Source organism: Sparus aurata, chromosome 5, assembly GCF_900880675.1.
Source record: "Sparus aurata chromosome 5, fSpaAur1.1, whole genome shotgun sequence".
Classification (NCBI taxonomy): domain Eukaryota; kingdom Metazoa; phylum Chordata; class Actinopteri; order Spariformes; family Sparidae; genus Sparus; species Sparus aurata.
Window position 1 is genome coordinate 4,703,767 of NC_044191.1, and position 23,468 is coordinate 4,727,234.

General features: G+C 41.1%; 1 protein-coding gene across 2 annotated transcripts; it reads right to left on the reverse strand.

Annotated features, from left to right (window-relative positions):
• Positions 1 to 1,781: 1,781 nt before the first annotated feature.
• Positions 1,782 to 22,831, reverse strand: LOC115581305 (uncharacterized). 2 transcript variants are annotated; one of them, XM_030416265.1, is made up of 3 exons: positions 22,700 to 22,831; positions 18,783 to 18,977; positions 1,782 to 4,825 (listed from the first exon to the last, which is right to left on the reverse strand). In XM_030416265.1, the coding sequence occupies exons 2-3, from the start codon at positions 18,891 to 18,893 to the stop codon at positions 3,758 to 3,760; spliced, it is 1,179 nt and encodes a 392-aa protein (XP_030272125.1). In that variant the 5' UTR covers positions 18,894 to 18,977; positions 22,700 to 22,831; the 3' UTR covers positions 1,782 to 3,757. The 2 variants fall into 2 exon arrangements, with proteins under 2 accessions (XP_030272125.1, XP_030272126.1); XM_030416266.1 differs by lacking the exon at positions 22,700 to 22,831 and having other exon boundaries at positions 18,783 to 19,256.
• Between the last annotated feature and the right edge of the window lie 637 nt (positions 22,832 to 23,468).

Genomic DNA, 23,468 nt, shown 5'->3' on the forward strand with positions numbered 1-23,468 from the left:
AGAATTGGCTATAATAATAAGGAAATTCTCTCTCTTTTGGCTCATAAACACGGTGTGGTAATAAGTATTAGGACGTGTCTAAAGAGACTGTGTGGGAAACTTGGTTTGTTCAGGAGGATAAACCATACAAACTTGGAGGAGGTGGCCGCATTCATACAAAATGAAATCGCTGGAATGGGGCAGATGCAGGGGTACCGATGGTTGCACCTGCGTGTGATCCAGAGAGGGTATGTTGTATCACAAGATACAATAGGGCAACTGATCAAGTTGTTTGATCCTGTTGGTGTGGAGCTCAGACAGACGCGGCGTCTGAGACGCAGACACTACCGCACCAGAGGCCCTAACGCGCTATGGCATATGGATTCCTATGACAAGCTGAAGCCATATGGCATTGCCATAAATGGTTGTATTGATGGTTTCAGTCGCTATGTGGTGTGGATGGAAGCGTATAGAACGAACGACGACCCAAAAGTAATAGCGGACTATTTCATCGCATCCATTGCGCGCTTGGGAGGATGCCCGGAGCGAGTGCGCGCTGACAGAGGCACGGAAAATTGGCACGTCGAGAACATGCTTGTCCATTCAAGATGATGGACATTTCTCTGGGGATTTCTTGGATAAAAGTCTGATCCAATTTTGCTTCCTCAACCTTGTTCAGGTACAGTAGGCCTGCAAGCTCATTACCGTTGGCCTTTTAGCCATAGTATACAAATATTCCCTCCTCCCTTTCTTCCTTCACCTGCACAAATTTAAACACATACGCTAAAAGTCAACATATGAAAGCACATGGAAGAGAAAGGATAATGAATGGGAGATTCCATAACACAATTATTAGGTCCCGCCTTCCTGGTTACTGTTGCTATGTCAGACAAACAATCTGTTTGACAGGCGACAGAAAAACCGTATCATCTAAAAGTAGGCAAGTGATGCTATGGACGTACCCTTACCGGAGACCTTATTGCCTACTTTTAGATGATATTTCTTTTGACCCTTGTCTCAAGGCAGTTGACATAGATGAGTCAGCCCTTTGTAAGGAGGAGTGCACCCCCAAAAGCCAATACCCATGTGATGACACTGTATTTGATCTCTGCTGTCTTCTGATGCAGGAAAAAGGATGGGATGCTCCTAAATATGCATTTTCTGCTGCTGAACTGTACATCTTATTGAGAACTGAAATACTACAAAATATCTGAGGGTGGACAATTCTCTCTGCACAAGGGAGGATCATTGGTGTAGGCTTCATTATTTCTGAGACTCAAATAGGCCACACAATGAAAGCAGAGTTTCCTCTCAGTTGGATGTGTAAGAATCCTTGTAATTATCTATAACCAGTGTACAGTATACAGCCTACTCGCAGCATATGAGACAGACCCATGCATTTTGTTTGAATGGCATTTTAGTATCTTCATCATGTGTTATAATCATTTCATGATTAGGCTATAGGTTTTCACCTCTTCTTACAAATGTTAATACATCAAAGCCCTCAACCTGCCTCTGTTAAAGACAAGATAGTGGATTTCAATCATTTATTGGAATATTTTTGACCACGTAAATTTTTTGGTTGGTGTCAGAGGTGACTTATGCCTACTTATTCCAAAATTGATTTTATATAAGATGTCATGGGCTAACTTTTGTTGCAGTAATAAACATGCAAGTTACGTAATGGTATCAATCCAAGGAAAGTGTCTAAAATGATGATCTAAATGTGCTGGTTCGCATTAAAGGTTTTATTGTGGATGATACAATGTGCACTTAATTTCTCACCAAATTAATAAGGCACTAGATTCACCAGAGTGTTAACCTCTTCCCATAAATCTTAATTAATTGCATGTTATGGCATTGGCTTGCAGATGCTTAACACTAAAGTGAATCTTGCCCTTTAACTGTATGAATAGTTAAAAATATAAACACATTCTCAGAACATGTGAAGTGTTATCAAATCTGCAACCTGCTTCATGTACACCATGTCTGTGATGGTTTTATGAAAATACCCCAAAAATAACTTGCACATCACAAAACTTAACCAAACATTTGCACAACCAGTTAAAGTTCCCTTCTGCAGTTAAGTGGTTCTGGAATGATTGCAGAGGGCCTGTGTGTATAAATGCAACCATAAAATGCATTTTTTAAGGCACAGAACCAACATATTTGCAGTAATTCAATTAAGCTAAGTGAATGTATGGAAAAAGAAACATTGTACAACTGTGACCGGTCGTAATATATAACATAATGCTGAACATGTATTTGCAGCGGAAAATGTCACATAAAAATGAACACGCACATTTACAAATATTGTTGTCTACCATAGGCATTATGTGAATTCTTTAATTGAGTGGTATTCTCATTAGCTCATTGTATCTGCCTCAAGTACATGTGCATGTTGGTTTCAGTCAATATTAGCCAGTATATTTACCCTCACATCACTCAGTCTGACAAAATAATGTGAATAAACTTTGACTACTATCAAGCAGACCCTAAATCTGTGATATTGAGGTTTCTTTTCTCAGTGTGAGTTAATGTCATTTTGTACAATCATGTTTTTGGTTGGCTAAATAATTAATCTCGGATTGCATTTGTCATCACCTACTTGTAAGAAACTCTAACTTACTCCAAACTGTCATGTATAACAATTACATAGTTTGTGAAAATGGTGTTTGAATTTACCTTATACAAACAGAGATAGAAGTAGTGAAATATCAGCTACTGGTATGAAATCATATCATCTGACATTTCCACAATTTATAGGGCTCTTAGTTATTGCATGAATGCAGGTGACCTGAAGACAAACTGCATCTGTAAAAGCCTTGCAAAGTACAAAAATAATAGAAGCTTTTGTGTTAATTGAAACTTGTCATCATTTTAGAAACCTTGGTTTGGCAAGAGCATGGTCATAATCGTGGTCGAGGGGCCACATATTGTGCTACACAGTGTCCATCACCCAAATGTTGCTCTGCAGGACTTCATTAAATTCAGCACGAAAGACTGGGAAATTTTCATAGCAGTCAGGCAGCTCGAGGATCATTCCACATGTCCGTCTGATTGGTCGTCTTGCAAAATCAGACATTACTGTAAACTCAGCAGCGACACTGTCTGACACAATCAAATTGGATCCTGTGCAGAATCTCAGAAACTTCCCGTGTTTTTCTTCATCCAGTTCCCGGATATACCTTCTGAGATGGTGTTCCACCTCTTTTTGCTTTGCTGTCATATCCGCTGGAAACTTCAACAGCCTTGACACCTTCTTTTTCAGGTCAGGTCTGGTCAGCATACATCTTTGTCAGCTTCTCATAATTCAGAGATAGCTGTGGTTTTATGATTTCCCTCCAACAATCAATAACAAACATTGGCCTTTGCACCAGTTCTTTGTGGGAAATTTCCATCAGAATTTCTGGTAGGGTGTCTGCTGAGGCTCTTCTTCTGCATTCATAGTTGTCGAGGACCTCCAAAAGGTCATCAGGTTCAACAGAGGAGAAATCTTGTAAAGCTTCCCTGAGGATCTCTCGCTCTTGGCAGCTTACATTTTGAAGAAAGATGTCTATCAGGTCAGTGTACACTGTTCCAAATAACATTTCCTCAACAAAGGGGGGTGCAAGCTTGATGGGAACGTAGTAAAAATCTTGGTATCCTCTCATGAAAATTCGGCCGATGGCTCTCCAGGTGTCAGCCTTGAAATCGTGCCTGATGAAGGGTACTTTCATTGTTGTGCCAAGTGTGCAACGATCATAAAATTCTTGCCAAAAAGCACTGTAGACATCTCTTAGAACTCCTGACTACCAGCTTCTTCTGAATTATCTGGGAGTAATCTCCTCACGGCCAGTGGTCTGGTCAGAGTCTCTGGGTCAGAAAATGCTTCAGTCATGTCATTAAAGCAATTTGCATGGTGTATAGTTATTATTTTTGTTTGATGTGAACGGTCAGGTGTTTGAGCCTGATAAATCAGTGTGTCATCTGGATCAAACTCAGCATCTGTGTATGGCCCAAATGTAATTTCAGGGTCAGTGTTATCATATGGGTTATCGTTTAGTGTGTTTACATCATCTATAACAACTACATCCCCCTGTACTATCTCTGATAAACAGAAATAGATCTCTGATATCACTTGGCAATCTGTGATAGCAACTGAGAGATCTGTGGCAACTGGGTGATGCAGACTGACCTGGTCATGGCCTTGGTCTAGATCTGAGTAACTGGATACCTGAGACAGTGCTTGGCTGTCGTAAACTTCATTAATTCCATCCTGGTCCTCAAAGCTACAATCATCATCTCTGTGTTCAGGCTCAATGGTAGAGGATTCTTCACCGGATTGTGGTTTTGCTTGAGTGACAATGTAGAAATGCAGCTTGGGTAGTTTGACAGTGTCATACATTTTGCCAATTGAGACATCATCAGAAAAAGAGTTCTGCTTAAAATCCCATACATCAAATGTGAAGTCTGACACATGGCCTTTACTTGAAACACCACTTGGGAAAAAATGACTCTTCCCCTCTTCCAGGATGTCATTAACAACAGTTTTAGTGCCGCCTCCTTGTTTTGCTCTAACCTGTTTAGCTCCGCCTTTGTCTTGGTGTATCCAACATATCTCAATTGTCTGTGTAGTTAGCTTTCGTCTGGAGTCAGATTTGGAGGTTTCAGGCTCTGCTTTATTTTCTTTGGTTGACTTTTTTAGCTTCATTTTCTCCCTAAGTTTTTCAAGTAGACCCAGTTTTCGCTTCGAGACAGGCTTTTGATTTCTGCAAAAACTGAAAAGTGCAATTCTGTCTCCATATGAGGGAATGTAGTTAGCCAAAGTTGAATCGTCCATAAGCAGGATGACATCTACGTCGATCTGTGAAGCAAAGGAAAACCATCATAAGGGTAATAATATAATTGGCAGTCCTTCCCCACATCACATTTTGCCCTGGAATACAAAACTACAATCAACAGTGAGCTGAACAAGTGGTTGGACATTATGCAGCATTGTTTTAATACAGCCATTACTGTAATTATTTTTTCACATTTAGAATTAACCCTAACCCAATTTTCATCTTAGTCTAGGGATAGACACTTGGCGTGATAAAGTAGTCACTCATATCAAATCAAACACTAATACTTGCAAAATGTAATGAAGATTCAGGCTATTACAGAGCCTGAGCACATCACCACAGCACAGCCCAAAACAGTCTGAAATCTTAAACAGAACAGGTACAGCATATTGACAGAGTCACCACAGATTCACTGTAGATTCAGGGATTTGTCTTACCAAGTAATATGTAAATTTATGTTTGTATGTCACTGGTCTAGTAGGCTATGTTCGAAAGAAAATCCAAATAAAAAAGAGTAGGCTACTTGATTACTTGTGCCCTTCCCTATTTAAGTCCGACTTTAACCAAACATGTTATCCATCTGATATGGCAGCAAAAATATATTTATTAATTAAATTATGTTAATATGATTAGGCCTATTGCGGACGGTTGCTAAATGTGGGCTACCACTTCTCAGAGAATACATAACCTCACCCAGGGGATACCTGGATGTCAACTGGTCTTCTGCATCTCAGCTGCCACAACACACCTTTTGCTCCTCCATTAATGCAATGGCTTCTTCGTGGACCCCCCGATCTCGTAATGCTCCAAATTAACAGAGCTTTTAGTGGTGGAGGGGTGAAGGTCAGCGCGGCTACAGTCAGCCAGGCCAGTGAAGACACGGGACCCAGCAGGGTCACATTTCCTTATTGCAAAAGCAAACATATTTTAGGAGAGAGTCTGTGTTCAAAGGTAAAAAGATATTATTTAAATATATAGGCTATATGTGATGTCTTTGCTATGTTGTACCCACACCACTAGTCTGCGCTGTGCCGCCAATGATACAGTGACTTGTATGTAGCTCACACATTCAAATGATGCTTCAGTAAACCACTACAGTTCAAGCCATAAAGACGTGTCCGTGTATCCTTCGACTTAGCCAGGTACTCTAAAGTGGAAACCCATACAGACATAACATTAAATGGCGACGAGGATGCTCTTTAGTTTACCTGCAATATTTCCGCCGCTGTATTGACTGTGAGTGGGAAGAGGAAAGTGGTCGTTTTTGCCGTGAAGGAAAAGTTGCTAGCAAACGCACGCCAACTAGCAAGAGTGGAGGATTGCTAACATGGCTGGACATGGATTCATCAGTCATATTGATGCATTCGACGAGTCAGTGGAACAATGGGCTACCTACGTGGAAAGGTTTGAACATTTTGTTTTGGCAAATGAAATTGAAGAAGACAAGGTGGTCGTTGTTCTTAGTGTAGTAGGTGCTAAAACCTATGGACTTTTACGTAGCCTGATAGCTCCAGAGAAGCCTGGAGAGAAGGATTATAAAGATATCGTGGATGCTTTGCAAGGACATTTTTCTCCGAAGCCGCTTGTAATTGCCGAAAGATTTTGCTTTCATAAACGGAATCAACAAGAGGGAGAATCAGTGATGCAGTACATAGCAGTTGCCAAAAAGTTGTCTGAACACTGCGAGTTTGGAGCACACTTGCAGGATGCGCTCAGAGACAGGCTTGTATGTGGATTGAACAAGGAGGCAATACAGAAGAGACTGCTGACCGAGGCCGCGCTCACTTTCCAGAGGGCAATGGAGATAGCTGTGTCTATGGAGACTGCGGCGAGAGAAACGCATCAGCTAAGTAGTGCAATGAAAGTGCATGCTATTTCAATGAAAAGTCAGCTGCACAACAAGTGTGTGCGCTGTGGAAAAATGAATCATAAGGAAGTGGACTGTTTTTACAAAGATCAAAAATGCCACAGTTGTGGAAGAACAGGTCACATATCCAAAGTGTGCAGAAACAAAGAGACTAAATAAGGACAAGACTGTGAAACCGAAAGTTAAAAAGAACAGAGTGCACCACATGGATGCAAAAGAAATGTCAAACAGTGATGGTAGCACAGATTCAGAGTTAACAGTGTATATGATGGCACAGAATGGAAATTTGTCTCACATGTGCGTTAAACCAAAAATCGAAGGGAAGATAATGGAAGTGGAGTTAGACACAGGCGCTGCAGTGTCTCTTATTTCAAAAAAACTGTTTGATATGCAATTTAGCCACTTACCATTGCGTCATACTAATGTCATATTGAAGACATACACAGGCGAGATGATTTCTCCAGAAGGCGTCATCACAGTTGCAGTCAAGATGAATAGGCATAGGGCTAAGCTACCGCTATATGTAGTTAAAGGGGCCCTACCTCCACTCTTCGGTAGGGAATGGCTGCGAAAAATACAGATTGACTGGCGGGAGATAAAGATGATTCGTGAGGAAACACTAGAAGGGGTGCTACAGAAGCACAAGGAAGTGTTCAAGAAAGAGCTGGGCACACTGAAAGGCATTGAAGCTGCCATAGCTTTGAAAGCAGAACATCAGCCAAGGTTTTGTCAAGCAAGAGTTGTGCCTTATGGGCCGAAAGTTGAGGCTGAGATTGACAGATTGTGTGAAAAGGGGAATCATATCACCCGTAAAGTTCAGTGACTGGGCAACGCCCATCGTACCGGTTGTCAAAAAGAATGGCGATGTAAGGATTTGCGGTGACTTTAATCGGCAACCGATCGCAATCGGCCGATAATGCCCCTATCGGTTTTGATCGGAGTTCTCAAAATAGATCAAATCAGGCCAATCAGATGACGTTTCAATATAGAGACAGTGCATTGACTGCATGCAGGGTGGGAATTTCACGGCGGCCATGGCCGCTGTTGCCCAGCACTTTGGCCTTGATGCAGCGTGAAAAAAAACTCATCGTACGGCCACAGTGGCCTCTGGCCCGGTCAGCGTAGCGAGCTTGCCCTGAATTACAGCCACCCGAGTGCACAGTAGTCACTTACAGTAACTTCAGTGAGTCCGCGGTTCGCGCAGGTGGAGTCTCATCATCACGATGATCTCACGTGAAAGCCTCTCAAACAGCAGCAGCGTCTCAAAACAGAAGAACGAAACTTACAGCACAGCGAGCGAGAGCAGCCGGTTTTGACATGATACGTAACTGACGTATGTGGTAGGATTTAGTTTGGTAAAGTTGGAAATATATTCACAGATTCGAACTTCCCGGATCAATAACTCATAAGTGAAACCTTGTTAAAACACAAACAACGGAACTTTCCTACCGTAGTGAGGAAGACAACGAGCTACAACCGTATTTTCATCTAAACGAGTGTCTGGACATTAACTCTGGTCTGTATGGTCAGCCGTCTGTGAGACGAGGGCGCAGGGACCGTCTACAAAGTGCAACACTGAAAAGAGAAACTACAAAAAAATTCAATAACTTCACTATTATTCAGAGTGTAGTGCCACCAAAATCACTCCACACATCAGTGGTCTCCTGCTGTTATTCTACAATTTTTTGTTTGGAAAAAATGTGCTTTGCCATAATTTTGGGGAATTTCTATTGGGAGAAATATTCAATAACACTAATATTCAGTGTGGTGTCACAAAAATCACCTCACCCTAACCCTACTTAACAAAAACTACTTTCTAATGTAACTTTAACTTGATTTTGGTATAAAAAAAATGTTTTAATACACAATCCATGTCTTATTATAAATTAGGATGTTATGGTATCAGTCTGAAAGGTAAATCAACAAATTTTACTCAGTGGCCTTTGTGCCCTGTCATGTGGCCTTGGTGCCCCTGAAAACAAAAGTGCAGGCCAAATGGACTTGCCCCTAAAATGACAAAATTCCCATCCTGACTGCATGCATTCCCACTAGTAAGCTACAGTTACTCTATGTAAGCTGAGTCCAAGTTGTCTCTAAGAGAGTCTCTAGAGTGTGAAATATTGCACATTGCCTCAGCCTGCAATAAAACGGTGGTCAATTCATGATACTTTCTCATCTCCTAATTTTTATACTTAATAATACAATGTCAATGTTGTGTAAGAAGAATCATTAATTAAATATATGAAAGTTACACAAGACAACAATATAGAAGAATTTATGGGTTTGACACTGATCGATGATTGGCAATATCGGGATCGGCAGATATTGCTTTTGGTGATCGGTGATCGGCCCCAAAAATCCTGATCGGTGCATCTCTAACGAAATGAAGATTTATTCGCATCACTTGCAGGTGGGCAGCACTTCAGTAAGCTGGATTTGTCTCATGCATACTTGCAAATGCCTGTTGAAGAGAAATCTCGCAAATACCTGACCATAACAACATCCAGGGGACTTTTCTGCTACAACAGACTTGCTTTTGGAATCACGTCATCACCAGCGATTTTTCAGAGGGCCATGTACCAGGTCCTCCAGGGTCTTTCGAATGTTCACTGCTACCTGGATGACATCCTGATCACGGGCTAGGACCGTATGCACCTTTTAAAGAATTTGGACGCAGTCCTGGGGCGTTTGGAAGATTTCAGTCTATGACTAAAAAAGGAAAAATGTGAATTTTTCAAGGATTCACTGGAATACTTAGGCCATGTCATTGACGCCCAGGGCCTGCACAAGACACCAGAGAAAGTCCAGGCAATCGTGGACGCTCCGGCTCCTACTGATGTGAGTCAGCTTCGTTCATTTTTAGGAATGATTAATTATTACAGCAGATTCATTATAAACCTGTCGTTCCATTCTCAACCCGCTGAATGCACTCCTGTGCAAAGGCAAGCAATGGCAATGGACATCAGAATGTGCAATAGCTTTTAGAGAAGCCAAGCAACAGCTGTTATCACAAAGTGTTTTGACTCATTACGATCCAGAGCTCCCCATTAGGATTGCATGTGATGCTTCACCCTATGGGGTAGGTAGTGTCATTTCGTTGGGCTCTACTGTTGGCTGCTCATGATTACAACATACAGTACAGAGAGGCAGCACGTCATTGTAATGCAGACACTAGCCACTGCCTACACCTACAAAAGAAAGGACAAATGCGGTGGACAGTTTTCACATCAACCACCTGGAAGCCTTACCTGTGAGCTGCAAGGAGATCTGCAGGGAACATAGGACAGATCCTATCATCGCTCAGGTACTTGAGATGGTATCCACAGGTCGTTTTCCAAGGGTCCAGGATGTGGACAGCGCCCTGATGCCATTCATCAGTAGGAAGGATGAACTGACCCTCCAGCAGGGGTGCCTCATGTGGGGTATCCATGTCGTCATCCCTCCGAAACTGAGACAAGGACTGCTGTCTGAGCTACACACCGGACACCCGGGTGTGGTGAAGATGAAGGCTGTCGCTCGTAGTTATATGTGGTGGCCAGGAATCGATGCACAAATTGAACAAGTGTCAAAGACATGCCAATCCTGTCAACTTACCCAGAAAGCACCAGGACCATCACCTCTCCATCCCTGGACGTGGCCTGGAGCTCCATGGCAGAGAATCCATGTTGATTTTGCCGGCCCTTTCCAAGGCCGTATGTTCGTGGTGGTCGTGGACGCTCATTCCAAATGGCCGGAAGTGCACCTCATGAGCTCCACTACAACTTCCATGACCATACAAGTGTGGGGAGGGCTATTCAGTCGTTATGGACTTACGGAAGTCCCCGCAACACTCCGCACTCAACAACAAAGGAATCACCAGCCATGCTTTTCATGCGTCGCAAGCTGCGATCACGACTTGACTTGTTGAAGCCAAGCGCAGCATCACGAGTAGAGAAAGTGCAGGAGGCGCAGTGTGCTCATCGAGACATACATGCAAAAGCCAGAAAATTCCAAGAGCGTGACAAAGTGCTAGTTCGTGATTATGGAAGAGGAGGTGAGAAGTGGACACCTGGCGTAGTATCAGCAGAAACCGGACCTGTGTCATACAGTCGACGTCGGATCACCAGAACACTGGAGATGCCATGCTGACCAAATGCTGGCCCGTCACGCCGAGTTGGAGGCTCCACCAGTGGAAGTAACAGAGTCGTCCCCTGGTCCAGTGGATCTGCCTGCAATCAAGGACACTGTTCCAGAACCTGCTACTCATCCCACGGTTCCAGAACCTGCTACTCCTGATCCCGTGAGTGTGGCATCACCACAGGTAACACCAGACGTCACCAGCACACCACATCGAGAGACTGGTAAAAGATACTCATCTCGTGTTGCTAAACCACCAGTTAGGTACAGCCCTTAAGGCATGCCGCATGTGGAAAATGTTTCTTTGGGACATTCTGAATAGACTGAAAAGTTCTTGTTATAATAGTTTAAGGAGTCACGTCTCAAGAACAAGGGCAGAATAAACCTTGACGGACTCTGGGGTTTGGGACAGTCTACTCCCTACCTCAAGGTTAGAATATGAGTTTGATATATATAAAAAAGAAAAAGAAAAGAAAAATCTCATGCCCATGTTCAGTGTGGGAACTACATTAAGTGGGGAGGAGATGTGATGTCTTTGCTATGTTGTACCCACACCACTAGTTGGCGCTGTGCCGCCAATGATACAGTGACTTGTATGTAGCTCACGCATTCAAATGATGCTTCAGTAAACCACTACAGTTCAAGCCATAAAGACGTGTCCGTGTATCCTTCGACTTAGCCAGGTACTCTAAAGTGGAAACCCATGCAGACATAACACTATACATCTTGTCTTTTACATCCTAACTCATTTATCATTGTTGCTGTTATTGTTAATGTCAGCTGACAAGCCCAGTGTCAGTCGCGTAGTTGATGCAGAGAGACAGGATAATGCCAGTCATAGGAGTGAGGAGGAGGAAGAGACAGATGAGGAGGGACAGGAGAAGGAGGAGATGGAGGAGTAGGAAGAGGAGGGGGAGAAGAAGGAGGAGAAAGAGGAGGAGGGGGAGAGTGGAGCAGGAACCACCAAAAAAACAGTGCCAGGTACAGGTGCAGTGTGCAGGACTGGGTTGGCAATAGGTCTTTGCATAGAATTATATTAAGATGTCATATGTTGATGTTTCAGTTCCAGTCACACAGAAACAGTAAGCCAATCCACCCCTGCAGTTATGTCAGTGGCTTTCTGAACTAGACATCTGTTTTTTTTTCCAAAGTTAATGAGTTATTTCTAATATTCATTATTACTGATGTTCTTTACATGCAGATATAGCAGTTCATTAGATTTTTATAGCTCACAAAGAGGAAGTTGGATAGGTCTGATGGTAGAGGCCTGACAAAGTGCAATCCACTTCTCCAGGTTTGGGTTGGACACATAGCTAACAACCCAGTTCAATTAAGAAACACTGTTACTATAGGCACAGAAGAAAAAGTGCTGGAGCATGATGTGTACACGTGATGCCCCGTTCATATTTTTGTCTGCCCCCTCATATATGCCTGCCTAGAACCGGCCCTGAGTGTGAATGGGGCTGCTACTCAAGGACTATATCAGGAGATTAGAAGTGTCTTCACATTTCGACAAATTAAAGATTAGACATGATGTCATGAATAAACATGACTGTAAATCTACTCTAAAAAAGGATCAAATCACCCCAGTCAATATGAGACAAGTTGTTTGTGGGGATGAACCCACAGAAGATTATAACCAGTTGTGCAGTTCTTCTTTAGTATCTTCAGCTAACCATTTTGGTTTTATTGCATGCAAATTTTTTCAGTGTTGGTTCAGTCTCACTTTCTTCAACCTTCGACCCAGAATGAATTAAAGCAGGTTTAACTCTGTTGGTGTGAAGACTTACAGCTGTTTTTACATCTTGACTTTAGCTCTGACCCAACGCCATAGTAGTCAATTTCCTAGAGGTGAAGATGGAAGCAGAGGACTGGCGGTCAGCCCGTTGTGTTAGGGGGAAAGTGATAGAGTGTGAGTGAAAGGAGGTAACCAGAGACTTAAGCTGAGCATCGCAGCAGCAGGATCAGGACCGGTGTAAGTTTTATCTGTTAAAATATCTGTTAAACCTCAGTCAAGTGTCTAAAGGTTCCAATCTTTGTCTTTCTTGTTTGATGAAACCTAATGCAAGAACTAATTTCAGGGCACCCTGGGGGGCAGACTGGGGCAAATCTTTTTTATGCAGAGAAAGAATTCAGAATCAATGTTTAGTGAATATATATAACATTTGCATTATAAAAGATGTATTTTACTAACAGGTTTTAATCAATAATGGAGTAACATTTACATAACAACTCCTCCCAATCAAACAACAGAATGAGGGTTGTTTTGATTGGGTTTTCAGTTAAATACCTGAAATAAGGTGTGTGGTTTACACAAGAGATTTTTATGTTCTCTTCTGAAAACTGAATCAGTAAGTTCCCCAAATACGAATTAAAAAGCGCACCTGTTAAAACACAGCAGTGGAAGTCGATGATCACCGTATGGGCTGGCATGCTTGACCTACTGTGGCAGAGGCATGATGGCAGATCAGAGGCAGGGCAGACGGGTCAGTAGAGGGGCTACAGAGGACAGAAAACAGCACACATTTCTCTTTGTATCGAGATGATCACTTGTGATCTCTCAGTTTGGTCTTGTGCCTCAGTTTAAACACACAGTTATGATCTGCCTCATCCTGGTTGTTTACTGTTATTTTTAATCCATTGATAAATACAAATAATCACAAGCAGGACTAGCAAGCTGCTAGCAAAGAAAATCGCAATTTCTCCTTTTGAAACTGACCAGCGGGAGTTCCCAGCACGTCACACACATGGAACATGGAGCGACACACACAACAAACCTGTTGAGTTTTGCCACACCTCCTGATTTAGTCTCAGTCACGCAACCACAATGTTTTAGCTGAACAAAATGTAAGTATCATAAATTTAAGTCATTAATTAAGAGTACTCGGAACAGTCCACTGTGCCTGCAGTTATGACACGTCAATCAATATGAAAGGATTTTGGAACAGATTTTCAGCAGCTTAAGGACAGTGCATGATGGTTGATGATTAAGTTCTTTACATTCGTTCTCAGTTCAGTCTTCTGATTTTGCAGAGAGCTCATGCAGAATTTCTCTTATGGACTTCTCCATTATGGTGGTGCAAGTTTCATCTTTTGAATTCTATTCTTCTACGTACCCCATTGAAACAGAAAGTGTTATTATTTTTCGTCTTTCTTCCTTTTCTTCAGTTGTTGTGAAAATGCATTCCTGATGTGGGTCTTGTGCAGGGGCATGGTAAAATGACTTGTCCACACCTTTAAACAGCAGCCCCCATGCGGGTTTGACCTACTTGCACAAAAAGAGCCATTGCCTAAACCCAATAGAAAGTTGACCATTTCACAATTTTTGTGCTCATCTTTGCCGATTTGCATGTGTTTTTACTTCTACAACTTTAATATGATTGGCTTCAAATTTTCTCAGGCCAAACTTAACACCTTTGGAATGCAAAGTTATTAAAAGTCTCAACTTCCATTGAAGGGCCCAGCTGTAGTGTGAGGCAATTTTTGATCATTCACCATAAAACAGGAAATTACTGTAAAGCCACTGTGAGTGGTCAGATTTGCACCAAACATTAGACATGTGGTAAAAGTTCTGCTTTGAACATGTGAACATGCAAATATTGAGTTACAATCACAGCACCCTCTACTGGCAGCAGGAGATTACATTTATAAAGGAGTTATGGCCTCCTGGCTGGCAAATCTGCCTCAAACATGGTGAGAAAACCCTTAAAAGCTTGATGTTGCTGAATTGTGAACACTGTTTTTGGTGAAGGCTGATATGGTGCCACGAAACAGGAAATTTGCTATAACTCCACTGTGCATAGTCAAATCTGCACCAAACTTAAAATATTTGATTTGAGTCCCAGCCTGAAGACATTAATCGGCCAATATTCTCCTACAGTCATAGCGGCGCCAAGTGGTAGCAGGAAATCACATTTTTCTATACTTACTACAGGCCCTACAGCTAGTTTGATGTACGTACATGAAATTGGGTGCAAACATCTATCACACCTACATCTGCAAAAAAAACTGTCTTCGTGCCACTACCTCACTCCAACAGGAAATCAGTCATTATGAATTCTTCTGCTCCTACAGCTTTAATTCAATCAGCTTTACAATTTCACTGGTTAATCTTAGCACATTTGTGATGGAAAGGTAATAAAAGCTTGGGTTTTTGTTAGGTGGTGTAGCTGTGACAGCACGACAAAAATCATTTATTTGCCATAAAACAGAAGGTGGTTGTGCACCAAACCTCACAGGTTTTGATATGAATTCCAATCTGAACACATTTACTGTACATGCTAATATTTGCTTCTTGTCACAGCGTCCCCAAGTGGCTGCAGGAAATTACATTTCTTTATACCATGGTCTGGGGGAATACTCGATTCTGATTGGCTGCAGGGTGTCCATTAACCCCTGATATATGGACACCTACTAAGTAGTTCCAGTCAAATTGACTGTTCACCGCTGTAAATCAATGTGCTAGCTGGCGTATCAAATCTGAATATTTTATTTCCAGCACTGAGTGCAGTCCGTCAGTCCTTCAGTGTCTTATCCTCTGAACACCACAGGGTGGCGACTGTAACACACAAGCTGCAGAAAGTACACTTCCCCTCTAAATTTACTGATACGCGAATAATCTCACGTCCCGTTCGCTGTTCAGCTCTCTACTTCAGGCTGCGGCCACAGTAACGTTACACACGGCCGGTCATTTGTTCGTGAAAATCTTGTTATTGATTTGGGGACAATGACATGACTGGATAGTTAGCTAATCGTATTAGCTAGCATACTGTCAAATTATATTTACTGTCTGTCAAACGTATGCAATATTATTGACTTTGAATCTTGCTAGCATAACATTAGTTTTCTGGCTCATGGCTGAGCGGACTAGAATATCTCCCGTTGCCAAGTCGTATCTATGATCCGTCCTATTTGCTGGAGGAGTGAACAACGTCTCCGTTGCATAAGAACCTTACGGGAGAGTAATGATTGTTCCAGGTATTAGTCAAACCCTCAGGCGTTACCAGGGAAACTAAGTTATGGCTTGTGAAATACAATCTGCCCATAACTTCACATGTTTGTCCCAGCTTGAACACTTTAATATGCTAGTATTCACCTGCAGTCATAGAACCTCTTTTGGTGATAGGAAAGTACATGTTTTGTAACTTTAACATGTTTCATAACTTCTGTGTAAATAGCCCAATGTTTTCTAGCTTTAACGTGTTAGAGCAGGGTCCCACCTACAACACTTCTACATGCCAATTAGCAAGTAGTCACTGTGCCACCTTTTATTTCATTTATGTGACATTTTTATGGTGCGGTCTATCCCTGAAATCTGTAAACGTGTAATTACAGAGTTTTCTCTAGTGCCACATGGTAGACACAGGAAGGTACACTGACGTGCTTTGTTAAGAAACACATGGAAATTCAGAGGCTTATCAAATGGTCAAGGTCTGTCATATATATTATAACTGTAAGTCTGGTGGTGCGTGCAGCAGCACCTGCGGGCACAGGGGTGCAAGGGCCATTCATCACTGCTTGCAGTTTTAATGGACTTTGTCTCGATTACTGGACCTACAGGACTTGAAATTAAATTAAAATTGATCGAAAACAATGTGCATAACGACGTTTGTTGAGGTTGACAACAGAGATGGGACCCTATTGACGTAAAGCATCTTCATTAAGAAAGGTAGGAAGTAGGTGATGGTGGTAGAGTAGGATCATTCTGAGGGACCTTGGTGCATGCTTACAAAGCTCTGAAAGACAGAATGACAGTGATATTTAAAGAACAGCATCCAAGGACTGATTGGCTTAAGGAACAAACACAAGCAGAAAGATCCATGGCCAGATATCATGATGTCAGAATTCAAATGAAATGAAATGAAATTTTAGTTATAGAGTCAAAAATCTTAACAGGGACTAAAACTAATGCCTACCCGAAATGCCCTTCTTTGAGCAATGGAGCAGCCAACAGTGGGACTCCAGCGGTGATGCATCAGAGCCAGTCATCACAGCTTCACGCCTCCTTGTCATGATTGGCCTATCCGTCATCGTGTCCAACCTTATTATGCTTGAATATTTGGAACCTTGCAAGAAGGCTACATAAAGTATCGCCCCTACAGCCACTTTGGTAGTCTCATGCTATTTGTTTTTGCTTTTTCCAACCAGTATCCTTCTATTTCTCTGCCCTGCAAACATACTGAAACAATATCTGCACTTTTTATGGTCGTTGTAGATTTGATCTACAGAGACATTATTAAAAAAGAATCAAAGCAACGTGCGCAAGCACTTGATTATATTCATTCTGAATCTTGCATCTGATCTTACCATTTTGATGCAGACAGGACCAAACTTCACCCTGAGAAGCTTTATAAATGACATACTGGCAGAGAATTGCAGTTTATTGCTGCTATTAAATCTCATGCTGCAACCCATTCATCAGAATTAATGTTGGCAGTTAAAGTTTCTAAAAAACATCGATATGGTTCAGCTGTACTTCTTTTTGGCTCAGTTTCAGTTTGGTATTGTGATAACATTGTGCTTATGATCTGGTTAGGTTTGGCACAAAAACCACTTGGTTAGGGCTAGGGAAAGATCATGTTTTGGCTTTGATTAAAGGTTTTTGTCATCACAAACAAGGCTGGAGAAGTACTATCTGTACAAAAATAATACACCATTTTTGTAAGACAATGCTTCAACCAGGGGTTGCATAACATCCACCAGTCAATTTTTAGATATGTGGCACACAGTATTCAGATACAGCTTTTTATTCAGGTATGCTTTCAAACAGAGTGTTTCTTTGTACCTACTTTCAGTTCTAAACTCAATTATTATATCACTCTCACTCATTGAAGTATTGATTAATCTGTGGGGTGGTGACGGGAAGTGTGTTTATACATTTAGGTCAAAAGTTTCTATCCACTCATTAAAAACATGTACATCATGTCAGTCTTCATTTACAATGATTTCTATAGCTCTCATGTTTCTGTGATGAATGAGTGGAACACAAACTACTTTGTCACTAAAGTTTGGTTAAAAAAATGAATTTATTTTGGGTCTTCTGAAAACATGACCAAATCTGCTGGTCAAAAATATACACAGAATAATCTAATATTTGGTTAAATGTCTCTTGGGCATTTTCAATTCAATTCGGTGCTTCTGAGCCAACCACAAGCTTCTGGCTAACCAGTTGAACAGAATCATTGAAGTTCATCTAAATTTGTTGGCTTCCTGGTACAGGCTGGTTTCTTCAGCACAGTCCAGATGTTCTCAGTGGGGTACAAGTCAGGACTTTAGCTAGACCATTCCAAAACCTCAATTGTAGCCTGATTTTGGCATGATCAGCCTATGCCACTTTTGTTGTTTGTGCACCCAAAAGCCAATCTTCTGCTGATGATTTTATGTTTTCCTGAAGTATTTGGAGATAATCCTCCTTCTTCATTATTCCGTTTAGAGCAGCTGATCCACTGGCAGCAGAAAGAACCACAGTATAAAACTATCAGCACCTTGCTGAACAGCAGGTCAGGTGTTCTTGGGGTTAAAGGCCTCAACAGCCCACGTTGATGCAAAACATGCTTGATGCTTTTGGTGTTTTTTGGATGACCACCCTGACCAGTTTTTTTTCTCAGCAGCATAGTTTGTGTTTTCTAACTGTGCCGTGAAATTGATACTTACAAACGAATCTGTACAGTTGATCTTAGGACCTGTAACTGCTTTGAAATGGCTCCAATTGACTTTACTGACTTGTTTAAATCAATAATGCTCTTTCAGATCAATGTTGAGCTGCTTAGACTTTCTCACTGAAGTGTCTGTGTTGGAGTCTAATGGTTGTATCAAACAGTTCTATTAAAATGAGCCCAGAAAAGTCACCAGCTGTTATCAATCAGAACCACTCAGAAGAAGTTAAGATTATATAAAGAATATTTGATTCACACAAGTTTTTATAATCACCTTAATTCTTAATTTAGTTTTGACTGTATGTGAGTGTGTGTGTTGTGATTTTGCACCTAGATACTCACCCCTCTGAACCCACTTCTCCTTATTGTTGTGTTCCCTCTCTTCCCCTGCATTCCTCCTCCTCCAAACCTGGAGTTCCACAGTTGTTTGAACAGAGCTCTCTCTATTGCCATTGACAACCTCTGACCTTTTGGCCCACGGTGAGTGTGGTATGCAGGGCAGGCGTGCTGAACACTGGAATTCTCTGCACATCTGAGCTGTAAAACAAGCCCTGCTTACACTGATGAAGTCACGCAAAGATTAAAGTCAGACATTGTTGAGCTGAATTTATTATGAATATAATTTTACTTTACCTGAACATAATTCAGTAGAGTATTGGCTTCACACGGCAATGTTTAACTTTATACTCACCTTCATTTATTTGGGAATTACTCATTATTATCAATATTATACATACAAATAATCACAATAACTTTATAAATTATGATCCATTGTTATAAATTACCCAACTATACCTAAAATACTTACATGAGCTCCACCTCGACCAGCTAAAACTATTCATTCTGTACTGTCATATACCCTTTTCCACTGTTCATAAATCCCAATGCCTGCTAAGATCAGGCTGCCGTTTGCTCTGGGAATGTGTAGCCTTGGTATTTACACCCGGGACAGGTGACTCTGCAATAGACACAGGTTTTTTTAAATCCAAAAGTAAGACCCAGGTGAACACATGCGTCTATTCAAGACATTTTATTACTTGGACACAGTATTGGAGGTGAAGTTCGTTCATTCCTATGACAGCTGCTCAGTGGTGTTTTGCAGCCACACAAGCTCGACTTCTGAGCTATTAAAATACCTGGATTGCAGACCAAGCAAGGATTAAATAATTTCATTGTTCAGCTCTTCTAGACTTTCCAAATGTTATTGGACCAAATGGCTCAAATTCTGACAGTGAAAAGAAGCATTTCATGGGGGTTGTGATGCTTAAAAGATTTTATCCACCATTTTACAGACGCTTCATTCACAATTGTTTTCTCTTCTGTTACAGCTGTTTCTGGCACTGAAAACACCCAGAAATTCTGAGCTTTCAATTTCAACATGGCCACACAGGGCTGACTCAAACTCACCACAGAACATTATTGTCTGTTATTTTGGACGAGATGTGCCTGTTTTTGTCAACCTCCTCGTTAGGAGGAGGAGTAGCAATATTTACTCTAAACATGCCAAGACACATAGCATTGTTCATGTGACTCTTAGCTTGTTCATGTCTTGTTCACTTTGTCTGCAAAGTGCTTTAAATCAGTCAAACTTGACTGGATCCATGCTGGTTCGGCTCCTGCTGTTTGAAAAATGAGTCAGGAGAGGCAAAATAAGTGCTGACCTCACTAAAGTTAGCAATGACTTCTTAGCAAACCGGCATCATGAAAAGACGAGGTGAACTTCTTCCTCTATCTTGTGCTTGTTGTTTTATCATGATGTCCATCTGGTCAGATCCAAGCTCTTTCACAGAAGCTTCTCCTGCAGCGTTCTCCTCTCAAACAGTGCTGTTTTCCGCAACTTCACTGAATTTTCTTTCTCCATTGCAATCTATTCTCAAGAACTAACTCCATCTTACTCCCCCAACTCTCTATGAACGTCTACATCATCTGCTCCTACGTCAACTCCTTTTCACGCTGTCTATCTTGGCCTTGGGATGAAAGCTCCCATCTCTTGTAATACAGCAAGTGAAATGTGTATGTACAACTTCCTATGGCCAAAGATTTTTGTGCCCGGGGCTGGAAATGCATCACCTATCAGTAACTTTACACAACGTAGAATATTTTTAATCCATGTTTTTATTGCATATTATAAATGTGACTCACTAACTGTATAATATGTAGATTACTGTATAAGAAATATAAAGTCTTTTTCAATGAAGGTTTTTATGATTCTTTTTCATGTGGGACAGGTGGGGCGGTGCCCTGACGAGCCACCACTGGTTAACATACAAACAAATCACTAATGAAAATAATAAATCAGAAAGTAAAAAACACTGACAGAGGCCATTCCGCCAACAAAATAACTCTTCTTAAGCCCATGTTGCTCATGTTATTTTCTTTTTCTATTAACTTTTCAATAAAAGTAATTGAATAAGTAAAGAAAGGATTGCTCTGCCACCACTGGCTTGATGCTGACGTACTGATGTAAAAAATACCAACACTCATTGTTCATGTAACATTGATTCGTTGTTTTGTTTTTTGTTTCTATTTTATTTTATTTTACCATTTGGTGCAAATTAAAACATTTTCCCTCCTATATTTCCCTGTAGTTACCACTGCTTCACTGGTAAAGATTTTGCATGTACGCGGTATCTCACACACATCAATCCGTCCAACAGTATTATGCAGTTTCAAGACAACATTAGAAGGCTATACTGTACTCAAGGGAAAAGTGGTGGGGAGGTAAAGGCTAAGGTGAACAATAACTAAACAATTGAAACAGGTTTCAACATATGCAATTTTAGGCATTGTAATTTAGGCATTGTAATGAGGGGATCATGTAGGGTCACAGAATAGATACAGCAGGGGATGTTGCTTTTAAAAAGTCATGGGGACAAAATTTGTCATTTTAAAAAAGCGGAGGGGACATGTCTCAGGTGTCCTCAGTTATGGATGTTTTCATGGTAATGTATGAAAATAGTAATTTATTTTTCATACATACTGCTAATATTCCTAAGTCTGATCAATGAAAACTATTTTCTTGTGTTCCTAGCAGTTTTAGTGGTGTGTTTTTAAGAGAAAGAATTAATAATTTAAGACAGAGTGCAAGTATTAGAAATACTATAGTTCATCTTGAATTCAGATTGATGTACCTGTTTTTATCAAAATCAGGGACCTGATTGTTTTTTTGGTTTTTATCCATTATTAAATAATATTTAAATTCAGCTTTAGTGTAAACGTTGACATTTGTAGGAGGAATGTGTAATCAGATATATGCCTCAACATAACAAGAGTTTGGTCAAAGAGTGATTTGTTTTTAAGAGTTCTTATTTGTACTGGCAGGGAGAAGTTAATGTAGCACATTCATTCAAACAAATTAGATCCTCAGGAAACATGAGCCTGCTAATTAATGTGCACAAATAGAAGAATATGGAGCCATCCCCACTGTTTTTCTTTTTCCTCATGTATTAACTGAACCGCAGCCATTAATGAAATTGTTAGTTTCACATGAGATTCATTTGCACTGCCTCTTTTATTTTGTCTGATAAAGGCTGCACTGATAATGATATACCTAATGATCTACTTTTAAAAAATTCACTCAAAGTTTTAAAAATATTAAATGTAATAGCAGCAATTCTGTGTCAGAAAATACACAATATCAGTGTTATTTACTCATGGTAGGCCTGTAATAAATTGTTTTAGGCATATAGGCCTAGAAGAGATTACTGCAATAAAACAATTATTCTTCCACTGAGCTGAGCTGAAAAATTACAAACTAATTTTATTACACACTGTTAACCCTTTAGAACAAATCTGGTTAAGGCATACAAACAGCATCCAAAAAAAGAAACAGGCTCTCTGTCTATGATTTATGCACCTACAGAGGATACAACTGTAGGGCCTGTAATTATAAAATTATCCTGGCCGAATTATTTGTCCTAGTCGCCTGGTGTTGTGGAAATTCGTTAGGAATAATTCAGTCGGACATGTTGACACTGATATCCCCCGCTGTGGAAACTATATAGGAATTATTTTATGACCTTTTATAGTTTTATTCATGGCGTTAATCCTGTCAAGTCCATTAGTTTGGCCTGTCTCGGGCAAAATGAAGCGCTGGTTGATCTAAACTGCTTCGGTCAGTGCTCGCCTCCTTCCAACATGTGTGGTCCACTGAGACCCAGTTAACCCCCACCCGGCGGCGTCGATAGGGTTTCTGTGTGTGTCACCAGTGGACGGACATACATACATAGGCCTACATACATACATACATACATACATACATATTCGGGTTAGAGAGCTCCTCTGAGGCGACGAGTTGTTTTAAAGCAACGACACGCTGCACCATATATAGAGCTTTGTAGTTGCTTCAGCCGATCACTCCGCCGGGAATATAGTCCCTCAGCGGTACACACACAGGCCATTTTGGTATGTTGTTATGGTTACGAAGTGTATACGTCAGTAATTGAACCGGGCCGCGGGCTGCGCGAGGTGGACAGATATGTTTCTGTCGTGAGGTCTCTGCAGGTTAGTGATGCGTTCAGGTTACACGAGACGAACCACGGAGAGGTTGACACCTGCAACTATGACTAGAGGGTGTTTTTCACCAACACGGGACAAACTTAATGTGACTTCAGTGAGCTGTAAAGTTGTTGTTTTTTTGTTTGTTTGTTTTTCTGAATAGTTTACGTTGTTAACATGTCCAAATTGTGTGTTTTTAAAAATATAATACAAGAATATTATGAGAAACATCATCCAGTCACCGTCACGGCTGATCCTTTTAAGACTGTACCCAGGACAGTGTGAGAACCCGCTGGGGTTTCGTGTGTCACACACCTAAAGAACCAATCGTGTTCCATCTCATTAACATAACGTTGCTGGGAAACTAGGTGCGCTCAGAAGCAGCCAGGTGTGCACATGTTGCTCATCATGTGGCTCATCATGTATTTTGAAGTCTGAGTTTCCCTTTCAAAGAAATGCAGCTCCGTTCCAGCTGCTGTATAAAGGGGGCGGGGCCAGAACCTGAACCGTTTACATATACATGGACTCGCA